This window comes from Lissotriton vulgaris, chromosome 2_1 (genome assembly GCF_964263255.1).
Source record: "Lissotriton vulgaris chromosome 2_1, aLisVul1.2, whole genome shotgun sequence".
In the NCBI taxonomy this organism is placed as follows: Eukaryota; Metazoa; Chordata; class Amphibia; order Caudata; family Salamandridae; genus Lissotriton; species Lissotriton vulgaris.
In genome coordinates, this window is record NC_141687.1 from 751,867,391 (window position 1) to 751,881,246 (window position 13,856).

At 41.3% G+C, this 13,856-nt stretch overlaps 1 protein-coding gene across 1 annotated transcript in view; it reads right to left on the reverse strand.

The window, feature by feature from the left end:
• ABCC8 (ATP binding cassette subfamily C member 8) overlaps window positions 1–13,856 on the reverse strand; it is a 1,237,886-nt gene that overhangs the window by 684,778 nt on the left and 539,252 nt on the right. The window contains exons 15-16 of the mRNA XM_086954145.1: window positions 1,577–1,652; window positions 1,384–1,489 (exon numbers count right to left, since the gene is read on the reverse strand). Of these exons, the coding sequence (XP_086810271.1) occupies window positions 1,384–1,489; window positions 1,577–1,652 (182 nt within the window). The remainder of the gene's footprint in view (window positions 1–1,383; window positions 1,490–1,576; window positions 1,653–13,856) is intronic.

Consider the following 13,856-nt stretch of genomic DNA (forward strand, 5'->3'; position numbering starts at 1 on the left):
ACAACAGAAAGCAATTCTGTTATTTTGCTGACCTCTACTGGTCGTTTTCCATTGAGACAGTTAAATAGAGGCAATTGAACAAGCAGAAAGCAATTCTGGTATTTAACTAGCCCCTACTGGTCGTTTTCTATCAAGGCAGTTAAATAGAGGTAGTTGAACAGAAAAAAAGTCCCTAAGCGGAAGGCGACAAGTCCTAGGACTGATCTCCAGAGCTCACAAAATACATACACATATAAGTATATACTAAAGTATATACAACGTGTCTCGAATGCTCGACCTACAAATGGTATGCTTCTAAAGTGATTTCAGTCTATCCTGTGACTTCCTTCCCACTATTCATTTCTTATGGGATGGGATACATTTTCTCACTATCTCCCCAAAAATAAACATATGTGTAGCTCACAAAGGACAGCAAAAATCTGTATACTACATTTTTCTGATGTGCACTGTGAATGTTCTACCACTATTTTATATCTCACTATACCAAGAAAAAGACGTGTTGTGCACTTCTCTATGGTGCCTGCTGAACCTATTTCTCAGTATTGCTTCATTCACTTGTCCATTCTACATTACCCCTACAGGGATAAACATAGTGTAATATGCCTGCCTCCTAATACAACCTTTTTAAAAAACCATATTTGCTGGCGGCTTCCAGTATCTTTGAAGGTGGAATGCAGGATGATAAGAAGAAAATATAACCGGTTAGCTTTTGTGAAAACACCTTCCAACTATGAAAGTTGTAGGGATTCTAGTGCCTCATGTCTAGTGGTTGACACAATTACTTAAATAAAGGAATACATCCACCACCCCCCAAAAAAAACAACAATACACCGAAGCTAGCAGCCATTAATGTCCTCCAAAAATGGTGGGTAATACATTTCCCCTTTGACGAACTGGAGGGACAACTCTAAAGTATGGAAGCAATTAAAATGCCTAGTGGTGATGCATTTCAAATAATATTCCTGAAATGTATAGTACCCTTCAGGTATTTTTCCGGTTGTGTTAAATAGCTTATTGTTTTTGAAAAAATATTTATGAGTTATCACGAAAATAAGCTTTCAGATTGAACTGTGGAATGCAGCTATCTCAAATGCATTTTTCAGATGACTGCAGACCTCATATATAATGTCACGCTTGATACTGGTGGGAAACTGGTTTGAGCAGAAAATGCCTCTCCTCTACACAAGATGCATTTGTGTAATGCAGTTTATTCCACAGAAAATTGTGCAATCCAAAATTTCACAAATTTGGTCCAAAACAAAGTTCAGTGATTTCAAGAACCCAGACCTATTTTTCTACAGAAACATTTGAGCATCATGCCCTTCCGAAAGATGACATGAGCCATCATTCTTTGACACATAACATGTAGGTTGAGACGCTCACCTGTTCCAATAAATGCTACCAGAAATCTTCTGCATCTCTGCAAGCGCGGCCAGCAGCAATGATGACTTGCCACAGCCTACTTGTCCTACAATCATTGTTAACTGACCTGGAAGAAGAACAGACACCAATTTACATTTTAAGATGCAGTGCGTATTGGTAAAAAAGAATGTGTAACACATTTTTGGGACTGTACCTTGAGGGATCTTGATATCAATATTCGATAATGCTGGGGCGCCGTCCGGTGTCCAAGTGAAAAAGCCATTTGTGATCTATGATACACAAAAGGGCACAGTAATTTGGATAGTAGCCTTGTATGTAGAGTGTAGAAAAGAGCACATTTCAAGCTAATTTTGCTTTAAAAACATCTTCTCTCAGAACAATACCGTGTAAAAACAAACGTTATCATTTTTTATACTTTACATCATACACATGCGATCGAAATACCAAGTAACGTGCAAGTCTCTATGGGGCATATTACCAAGCAATAGCGATAATTATCACTATTGCTTGGTTAGAAACAAAAATTTACCGCAGAGCTGCGGCGTTTTTTATCGCAAATAAACCTTGGTATTACCAAGGTTTATCGCAAATGCGATAAAAATCGGCCGCAATGCATGAATATCGCTGAAAAGTCAGCGATATTCATGCACTACCGAGCTAAAGCTCTTAGCCATGTTATCCACCTCCCATTGGATAACATGGCTAAGAACTGCTCAGGGCAGGTGTTAGCTTTTGGTAATAGGAGATAGCGATGTTAGCGACTGTTTCCAGTCGCTAATATCTTGGCTCGACCACTTTGCATGTCATTAGTGATAAATATCACTGACATGCAAAGTGGGGCCCAAGATGGTTGCTATCTACTACCAGCTGTCGCTAACTGGTGTTAACAACAGCTAGGTAATAGGGAGATAATTTTATCTCCGCTTTCTTGGCTTTTGAAGCCAAAAAAGCGGAGATAAACCCCCTTGATAATATGCCCCTATGTTTTTTAATGTCAACTGAGCTTTGCAGTGAACATTAACTGTTAAAAATATAAATAATCTCATGCTTTAAAAAAGCTATTGTTTGCTTTATCTTATTTATTGTGAAATGAAATGTAACGGTTTATATCTATGTATTGTTGCTTTTATGATTTTTATATTCTAAAATCGAATAAAGCTAATCTGAATCTGAATCTGCTTCATGTATTATCAATTGAAGGTACTAAAGGCGTCAGGTAAGCGTATGTGAATGGCTTTTCCCCATCAGTAATGGTCTTTCAGATATACATGCCTGACATGTAACTCAGCCTAAGTTCTTCTTAGCTTTCAAAGAAGCAAGGCTAACATGTTACTGACTGCACCAGGGCTACTGGCCTCCAGAGCAGCACACGACTGAGCTGTGTCTGCAATTTGCCAGAAGTGGCATTACAGCATTTCATCCAGTTAAACTGTGATGAGCCCCAAGCCTGCCGAGGCCCGTGGCATAAAGCTTGCCAGTGAGCTTATTATGTTCCTTAAGCCTCAGCTTGCCTTGCTGCCACTGTCCCATCCGACCTGCCAATCAGCATTGTCCTTGAAACGCAGATCCTTTTGTGCAGAGCACACGTCAGGCGCTTCCACTCTAGACGTGCATGTGTAGCCCCATTCTGTGATGGCCCGCCCATTTAAGGCCATATGAAGGATTACACAGTGGTGCCTTAGCATTGTTTGTGAGATGAGCTGTTTGCAGTTCAAACATTAACTTGAAGAAATTGCGGGGCACATGTACAAGCCCCTGTTGCCCAGGAATGTCACTTTTAACAACGTTTCTGTGGCGATAGGGGCGTCGCTTTATTTACAAAGCAGCATTAAGCCGCTTAAGGTGCCTTAACGCCACCTTGTAAATAAGGCCCCCTTTCATGCTACACTTAGAGTGAAAGGGGTGGGCAATGGGTGTTGCGGTGGGCGTTCCGCCACAACACCCATTGATTTTGACGATTCCTCTATTTACCAGGGTGGCGTAAATAGAAGGCAGTGCCAAAATGAAGACCAGGGAAAACCTGGACTTAACATGGCAAAATAAAAAGAAATGATAATATCTCATTGTTTTTGCTGTTTCTATGTGTGCAGCATTGTGCAGCACACATCCAAACAGCAAAATGCCATGAATGATTGTTTATGTGCAGGAAGGCGCCCCTTCCTGCACATAAACAATCATTTAAAAATTACGATTTGCAGTTTCTATGTGTGCTGCGCAAGGCAGCACATATAGGAGTTACAAATCGTCATTCTGGATTGTTTATGTGCAACACAACACATCTCTTCCTCTCAACAGATGGCAACAACCGAAATCAATGCCAAAAAGAACAACGTCAATTAAACAAACACCTTAAAAAATGAAGAAAAGACAACATCCATAACATAAGTAAAAATGTGAAGCTGCAATGTAAAAATGTTTAACAAAATATAACAACACATAATATACATTTACATGTTTTTTAAATTTATTTTTGTATTATGAAAAACCACAATTAAAATGCCTGAAATAGCATAATACAATTAATCAACAAAAGGGATTACGTGAGTTATAGACGATGTATTTGGAGCAGGGAGTGCACCAACTAAGAAAACTCACACAAAAGTATTATACCAAACGTTTCTGCATAGGAAGTAAGCCAACTCCTTGCTATACTAAACCTATAAAGATTAAATGACAGAATATGTATAACAGTGTCTGAAGAAGCAGTAGCACCTACAAAATATGAAGATGTAAACACTCCCCAATACTTACTAAGCACACATAAGGAAGAAACCTTTTTATTATATATATTACATAATAACCACAATAATGATAAAAGAATTATCATTTTTGCTACTTTGAAAATGTACTAAACTTAACACAATGTAACATATGGATGATGGATGATGATTTTAAGTCGCACCCTCCACCATTTAGTCAAATATACACAATACATGGTCAATATCAGAATGCAAACATCTGAATTAGTATATCCAGTATTACCTAAGAATAAAAGTGGCACTTGTAATGAATTATAAACACACAAATAACAACAAAATAACAATAACAAAATTAACACTCAAAAATCATCATAGACCTTGGACAGAACATGAATTCATTATACCTAAAATCTATCCACACACTGCAATTCATATCTGCTACTCTCATTTTCACCAGAGCATAGAGATGCGCCTCCAAGAATAAAGCCTGAGTACATAATATGCAACTTACACATAAAAAAAATAATGTTTTAGCGGATATCCCTGTAACATTAGTCACTCAACATTATGACATTCTTGTTGAATACCCTATTATCAAAAGCATGAAACAGAACTAGCCCTACTAATGAATTATTTTGAAGATTGTTGGGACGGTCGCTTGCATTGATCAGGCCACAGATGCCAAATCAAATATCACACTCCATGGTCGAACATACACAACAGAACTATGTATAGATGAGCTAAGACTGATAACAGAGTAGAAGGGTGGCACAATTCCTTTCAAGGAAGACTTGGAAGAAGTAACCTTACACTCAGCCAATTCCTAGAAATACTTAAAAAAGAACAACACTACTAGGAACTAAGAATGTAAAAATCCCTAACCCAACTTTCCTAATTTAAATGCACCACCTAAGCAATAACACTGTTTAACCTCCCTACACACTGAACGGTAACAATGTATTGATGTGTATTGTTATGTAATATTAAAACAACTTTAAACTGTAACCTGAATAAAATATTCAAAAAAACAAATATTCAGATTGATAGTTAAAAATTGACATAAACATATACTAATACCATACAAATATACCTATGAATAAATTAAATTATCCACCCAATACCATAAATAAAAAATTACACTTATGACTTTATAGCTGAAATGCTGGTTAAAAAAAGTACAATTCAAAGTTAACAAACCACAAATAATGGGTAAAAAAATTAATTTAAAAAAACAGCTCAAAATACAACATCCAATCGAACCCCAATAATTCAGGTAATCTAACCAAAACTTGAAAAGTAAGAGAAAGAAAAGCCTCAGGAAACTAAAAATTAAAGAAAAATGTAAAACATTAATTTGGTTAAAAAGGTTATTCTTTTTCCCTGAAATAAATGCACCAAAATTAAAAGTAAAGTCTGCTATCCGAAAATAACACGTGTAAAGTAGCAACCTATAAACCAAGGTAACCAGGATTTACTACTGTCACATTAAACACACCATAATAGAAAAACATTAAAACAACCATAAACACATAGAAAACACAAAACAATTATATATAAATATTATATTTCACAATGAGGCCTATCGCACTACCACAAACTAACACATAATACACTAACAAACAAAACAATAACATAACATTTAATAACAAACACTAGCCTAAATAACTCTTCATACCTCCCCCTAATTACTACACCTTTGGTTGAGGGTGGTCAGATTTACTCTTCCCGGTCCAAACCTAATCACATTGGGGAAAGTTTTGGACTTTGGGGTATTCAAATTTACTATTCCCACTCCAAATGTAACCACATTGAGGAAAGTGTTTAACCTAGGCGGAGGGGGTGACAGAGGATAAATTCCCATTTGAAATGTAACCACTTTGGGAAGTGTTTTATTTTAGGGGATAGGTGACACTTACTATTCCCACTCCAAATAATAACATCGGGAAAGGTGTTGGGCATTGGGAGAATGAGATTTATTATTCCCATTCCCAACATAAAGTCATTGTGGAGAGTGTTGGGCATTGAGGTTCCAAGCTATATGGACACAATTTTCTTTACCTTGTAACACATCAACTTTTACACATTAAGCAAGCAACATCTAAAGAATTGCAGGAAACACTTTGGGGTAATAATATGTAAAAGTTGTTTTTTCTACAAGGCAGGGCACTTTTTTTGACATGTGTTTTATATGGTTTTAAGTTGCAGCCAAACCAGGAAGTTTAAGTCATACATTTAATCATAGATATGGGTGGTTTAAATATAAAGTACATCCCAAATAAGACAATTAACATCCACATCACTGGTGCATTACCAGGGTCAACAGGAAAGTTAAATAAGCCATTTATGTGTGACCAATTCTCACTTATATTTATAGGGATAGAACATGCTCACTTTGACATTGTATGGTACTTTCATAGTGCACACAGAACTAATACTACCAAAAATTGGTTAACAAAAAGATGAAATATTTAGGGACTTCATGGAAATAATGCAACATTGTTACACTCATCTGGGAAAGCTGTACCCATGTCAGGAAAATGGATAGGTATTCATTTCTATCAGGCGTGATCTGGGATTGTGACTGAGGGGAGTCTGCCTTCTGAAATTTTCGATTGCGGTGCCTGGGAGAGTTTACAGGACAGGAAGTGCTTCAAAAGAGGGTTGAGTGTTGGTGCTACTTCTGCTCTGGTCAGGGTGTTTATTGAAATATTAAGTAATTGTCTAGTTTAACGGGTACATTCCTTGACCTGGAGGAAAACATCTGGAGAAAGACAAATCCTGACTGCTCGGAAGAGGCCTGGAAGACTCCTGCACTCCATATGCACGTAGGGACTTTTCATGCTCCCCATGGATTATTGGCTGCCCTCATGTTGATACTTTGAAGACACAAATTGAGTAAGAAGGAGGACATCCTGTGTGGGAAATAGAGCTTGTCTAGGTGAGAGTGATCTTCACTAGAACCTGTGGGAGCAGTGTCTAGTGGGGAGGGGGGACTAGGCACTAAGACCTTCCTGGGAAGCTTGGGAGCTGTGGTAGTGTGAAGGAGACACCTGATCGTCATCTTCCAAAAATTGGGATTCTTGGTCGAAGCAAGACGTAGACATGCCATTCTCCCCTTTGGAACTATAACTGGAATACTCCAGAAGTGCACCAGGAAGACTGAAAACATTGTTATGTATCAGCATGGAAGGTGACTGACCAGCCTCTGTGAAGCAGAACAATTTGCTGGTAACTTTTTCTTGTTTTCAGTTTTGGTGCACGAGGAGCATCTGCGGGTTACCCATTTTGGTTAATGTACGTAGACAACCAGCGACTTTTGCACCCTGTATTTCCTACAGCTCTTTCTGACCTTTTCGTCAACCATTGTATTTCCTGTGCCTTTTATCAGTTACTGACAATTTTGTGTCATTGTACTTATTAAATGTTTTTAATCTTTCTAAATTAGATTAAATATTTAATTGTGTTGGTTTCCTGATTTTACAATTATTTTAAAATATTTGAACACAACACCAGCCTGGTCCTTGTGTTATGGAAAGAAGATGTTTAGCATATTTTTCCATGTTAACAGTGCTTTAAACAGACAAGATTGTGTTTTGTTAAAGTCAGAATAGACACCACGCTTAGAAATTTGCAGTCCAATTTCTAAATATGATGAAATGTTGAAGCAGCCCAGAAGTTTCTACTTGGGAAGGTGTAAAACTCTACATATACTCACGTTCCTATCACCAAGCAACTGACCTAAACACAGGATGTCCCACATACTCCACACTTCTGTCTACTGAGAGAACAAAAGCTCCTTGTGTACAGTACAACTCTGCAAGTCCACTGCCTTCTGTTGCATGAACAAGAATGCAAGAGAGGGAAAAATATGTGTGTGCGCGCATGTGTGAGAGAGAGAGGAAGGCAGAGAGGGAGGGTGAGAGAGAGAGATTCATGGATGAAAAGAAAAAGAGAGAGGGAGCTCTTACTGAAAAATGCGGACTTCTGGCATCTAGAAAGTGATGTGAAGAAGGATGTGTTAATTGAATTGCTACAAACCAGTATGTGTAAATTTAACATGGAACTATGTCGTAAAATGAAGTATATACAATTGTATAAATGTATTACGATGTTTGCGTTATTACGTTGAAAATTACACCAAGATAGTTTGGGATTGTCCTTATAAAAATATGGACATATCTCATGATCCTAGTAGTAACAGTTCTGAATAAAAGATAGATGTTCTGTCCACCTGTCCTTAGATGATGAAAAGAGCTATTCTCAATAGCACCACAATTGCATGAAGTTGAATACCAGAAGGTGGAGTAGGGAAGCCTGTCGCTGGCGTAGACAGTGGGATACTAGTTTACTCTGATGATAGTTCACTGCATGCTAGATCTGAAAATGCCAAGAAACATGGGGGTATATTCACGTGTGATAACTACCACAAGAGTAGAGTAACGCAACTTTCAGCATTGCAGCCTATCGTGGGAAAATAACCCAGTGACAACGTGGAATTCACAACACAGTTGTAGCATGCAATGGTTTGCCAACACTGCGGACACAGGACACAACTGGTTCAGCAAATGTGCATAACCTGCCAAATCACATCTGGAACGCAGGGAAACGTAATATCAAAATGTACAAGTACAAGCTGACACCTGCAAAAACGTTTTATTCACACATGCAGTGCATTTGGACTTTTTCTACTGTCGTTTGATTTCCATGGACGGTCACAATGTGAAGTGCTCATGAGAAGTAAGTGTCAATGATGGTATTCCTACGGGCCATTCCTGCCACTGCTGCAGTGGGATGTGGGCCACCTGCCCATCACCTCCATCATCGGCCAGTACCTCTGGAGCTGGGATCCATTGGGCCCTGGTGCGAACACAGATGCTGTGCAACACAAAACATGCAATGATCAGCTTGCACACGATGTCCGGGCTGCACAGTAGCCTCCTACCAGTGCCTTCCAGGCACCTGAAACATGACTTCAACACGCCAAATGTATGTTCAACAATGCCCCTGGTATATATGTGGCCCGCATTGTACTGCCTCTGGGCGGGTGTCTTCGGATGTCAGAGGGATGTCATCATCCAAGGGCTGAGTGCATATCCTTGATCACCTGTGACAGTGTGGGGAGAAAAGAGTCAATACTTGGTTCGGCAGAATGTGATTGCAGGTCCACCAATCCAGCGATGCCTGTGCTGGCTGTGTGTAGGGGGAGTGCTCACCAGCCCGCAGGAAGTAGCTGATGCTGGCAACTACACCAACAGTATGTATAGTGTGTAGGGGTAGGCCAGGATGACCATGGAGTGTTGTGGTCGTGTCTGGTAGGTGTTCGTTTAGTTTGACATGTTGAATATGGTTTGGTCACTTGTGCATCCCCACAGTTGTGCGTTGTGTTTTGGAGGCATTGTGATGTGTGGTGCGTTGACTTGGTACTGACCAATGAGCAGTTCCGTCTCATATGTGCCATCCTGGAAGCGTTGGTTGATAATGGACTGTCAGAAGATGAACGAATCATGCACACTGCCTGGGTAGTTGGCAACAACATTGGTGAAGAGTCCCCGGTGGTCCACTATTGCCTGCACATTGATTGAATGCATGTGCTTTCTGTTGCAGTAGTGGTCTGCAGTATCCGCAGGGGGCACAAGTGGGACATGTGTGAGGTCAATTGTCCCCAACACGGCCTGAAATCTAGCTATGGTCTAAAAGCCTTGCTTTGTCTCCATCTGTCCCTGCGCAGTGTTGGGGAAGTAAAGGTACTGGGATGTGAAGCTGAGGATGGCATCCAGGACAGGTGTGATGAACTTTGATAGGGCTGGCTGTGAGACCCCTCCGACTCTGAAAGTTGTTGGTTTGAAGGTGCCTGAGGCCAACAGGTGCAGCACAGCCAGCTGCTTTGTCTCAGGAGGGAAGATGTTTCTCTGCTGTGTTGGGACCATCAGCCTGTAGGCGATGTGGGTCACGATGCTGTGAATGGTTGTCCTTTGGAGCCCATAGTGGACAATGACTTCCTCGGGCGTTAGATTTGTGAGAGTGGTGCATTTTCAGTAGGTCTGCTGTCTTATTCTGTGCTGCCTCTGTGTTGGTCAGGGTGGGAGGGGGGCGGGTCCGGGTCCAGAAGTGGTGGTTGTCCTGGTGGTGGTGGCGGTGGGTGTTGTGGCCCTGTTGGGGCTCCGAGCTGCATGATGAGTAGCTCCATGGCGTCGTTTGTTCTTCAGATATGGCTGTGTGCGGGCCCCATTGCCTACTGCAGGTAGTTGTCCGTCTTTACACCTGCTTGAGGCAGGTGTTAAATACCTGCGGCTAACACAGCTTATAGCATGATTTCGGTTCACTTCGCGGATCTGTCAGTTCATTGTGAAAGTGGTGTTGTTGGTTTTTCGTGCGTTTCTCGCACAGGAACGCTTACTTTGTATCTCATTGTTAGTTGGTGGTGTCCGCCGTGGTGTAAGATTTTGGGGCTGTTATTGCAGGAATTCTGACGATGTCTACTGTTTGCACCAGCTTGTGAATGGGGGGTTAGTTCTATCTCCACTTTTGATGCACTAAGATGGTGGTAAATCGGCGATAACTCCTTGTGAATATACCCCATGGTGTTCTGGTAGTTGTGGAGTCCAGTGAGGACCAATCATGAAGAGAGAAAGAGATCTGAAGTGGACAGCACTGTGTCCTCCAATACAATCTTGTGCCTGGTTCTGTACAGGAGAAGTTAGAACTGTTGCTAGGACATGCTCAGAAGGTTCTCCAATTTGTAGCTGTCTGCCTGATTTGAGGTAAACAGAATGTGAAAACATCAAGTGAGGGCATTTCTCCTCGTTTCACCATGTTAAGACCAGGTTTTCCCTGGTCTTAATTTTGCACTGCCTCATATTTACGCCACCCTTGAAAATAGAGGGCAGAGTCTAAATCAATGGGTGTTCGCAGCATGAGAGGGGGCCTTTTTTACAAGGCATTGTTAGTCAATGTTAAGTGGTGTAACGCTGCCTTGAAAATAAGGCGATACCCCAATCACCACAGGAACGTCGCAAAAAGTGACATTCCAGTGGTGAAAGGGGCTTGTAAATATGCACCTTAATCTCACTCAAAGGCCTTTCAGCTCCACAATAGTACTCTAAGCTTGATCTAATACTTTGGAAACATGTTTAGTATGACAGTAGCGGTCAGCATGCCCTCATCTAGTCAAACAATATACAGCGCCTACACTTTTTATACTCCTTTGCCTAATTGTGTCTGATTTTACCAAAACTGTGTAAATATTTGGGGGAAGGAATTATGCAAATTACTCAAAAGGCCTACCTCTAACCACTAACATCGAATAGCAGAGGCCTACTATAGTTTGAGGGTGAGCTATTGCAAACCATTTGCTTGGCTTTTCCAATGTCCGCTTTTAGTTTTAATACAGCAGCCCTCTCATTTTAAACGTTAGTTATGTGAGGTATTTTTTTAAAATGTACTTTCCTATTCTATGAGCATGAAATAGGCTGTGGGAGATTATAGTGTAACTTTCAGACCACACACACATGTCTGTATCTCTATGAACCTCTTTCCTTTCATCTCACTCTAATGAACAGCGTGACCCTGCTTCAAGAATTGCTTTGACGCCCTCTCAGAACCCATTGGTAGATGTGTGTTCCTTTACTGAGCTGGATGTCTCTTTGCATCAACCCTCCGTGTGCCTGCTCTGTGAAGCGATGAAGGGGCTCGAGCCTGACTGATACACAGACCAGGCCACGTTACACGCTGCTCGGTTTAATTATGGACATGCAGAGTAACCGCAGTGAAGTGTAATGTCATCAACACGGGATACAAATACAGAAAGAGGTATCCAGATGTCTTGCAGCAACCCACAAACAAGCTAAAACAGGATTTGAATCTGAGGCTGCAGTTTCCAGTGTGGTAGTTCTTGTGATTTGTGGAATTCATGCGTATGAAAGTTGGTGTTTATTTTTAGCCTTGATTTCGCTCTCTAAAAGCTGAATAAAAGTCAAACCGAGGCATGGAGCATCGATTTAAAGAAGATGAAGAAACCATGCTGCATTGAACACTAACAGCCAAGCAGGGACTATTTCATCTCTCACATGGGGGGCCTACCTTTAATTTCTCTTCATGTGCCTTCCTCTGTTCGCCTGTGTTGGCGCAGCCAGTGCTAGCAATTCTGGACTTGTGGTTCTGGGTGCTTGCCCATCTTCAGCAGCAAGTAGCCGATAGATTAGTGGATTCTTAAAATGCTGCTTGTAGAATTTCAGGCGAAGCACCGTTCGAAGGCATGCGGTTGCACTGTGGCTTATGTGGCTTGGGGAAAGGATGTGGTCTGTCCGCTAGACTGCCCACTTTGGTGCTGGAAACAAAGGTTCGAGCCTCGGGGTCGTGTCCTCATCCTGTGATTCTGGGCAAATCACCTAATCTCCCCATGACTGAATGTGTAACGTAACCGGCAGGGCCGGACTGGCCATAGCGGGCATCGGGCAATCCCCCGGTGCGTCGCATGGGTGGGGGACGGTTTTGGGCCCCTGGGGGCCGTTTTTGTTACAGGGCGATTTGTACAGCATAGCTGCAAAATCAGCCCTATACCAAAATCGTCCGAAAACCGGTCGGAAAAGAGCTCGGCGGCAGGCGGCCGAGCACTTTGCCAGGGCCGGTTGTGGTTCCCAGTCTGGCCCTGGTAACCGGTGCTCATGTAAAGTACTCCAATACCTCAGGCTTGAATTTGCGTTCTATAAAATCTGCAAATAAAAAATCCCTTATCTCCCAGTGGAGCTTAACAATCGAGAGGAAGCGCGCCGCCAGAAAGTCAGCCCCAGTTCTCTCACTCCATTATGGTAGATGCAGTTCATGATGTTTATGAACTGCTTCCAAGTAAAAGAGTGTCACCAGTGTTGGTGCAGCCAGTGCTTGGATTTCTGGATAAGTGCATCTGGATCCTTACCCATCTTCAGGAGAAAGTAGCACATGGATAAATCAGAATTATTAATAGGAGGAGCCACAGCAAAGGCTCATCAATCCAGGATGCTGTTACATTAAGTAAGTCCAATGATTGGAGGTGTAAGAGGTCAGCACAGATCTGAAGTAGGCTGAAGAATATTCATTAATCCCTCCAGAACCCTGCTGTTCCATTTTGCTTACAAACCACCATCTCTGTAACTCCCAGGGACACGCAGCAATAGCAACATTTGATGGAAACCACAGATTTATTTAGAAAAAAAAGAGATGGTGGCACCGATGCATTGATGCTACGACTCCTTTTCTTTTTATTAATTAAGCAAGCCAAACTCGTTTTAGCTTTTATTGATGCATCATACCTAAATAGGAATTTTGCACTCTGTTTCCCAGTCATAGTGGCAAAATGACTCACTTCAGTCATTAAAATGTGGCATTATACACCATAAACCTAATAAACAATGCATTTGAAAATTAGTGAGGGCTGATTGAGAGTTTGGATGTTCAATTTAACATACCACTTTGCAGTGTTTATTTATAAAAGAAAGAGTGCTAATGCCTGAAGCTCTGCTCAGAAGCCTGCGGCTGGTATAATAAAAAACTGGCACGGACCCAATACCAAGACTGGTAGTCTTAAATCCACCTCATGCCTCTTTAATCCACTACCACATTCCCTTCCTCGTTATTTGCTGTTGGAGGTTCCTGCTGTCTTAATTTCTGAAGGTTTTTTCGTCTTTTTCTTCTGCCTTTCCGATTCTTGTGATTTCCCTCTCTTGCTCTCTGTAAATGTCTGATGCGGAAAAATAAGTGCTGGCCCCAAAAAATAAGTGTTGTGGCCCCCACCGGCAA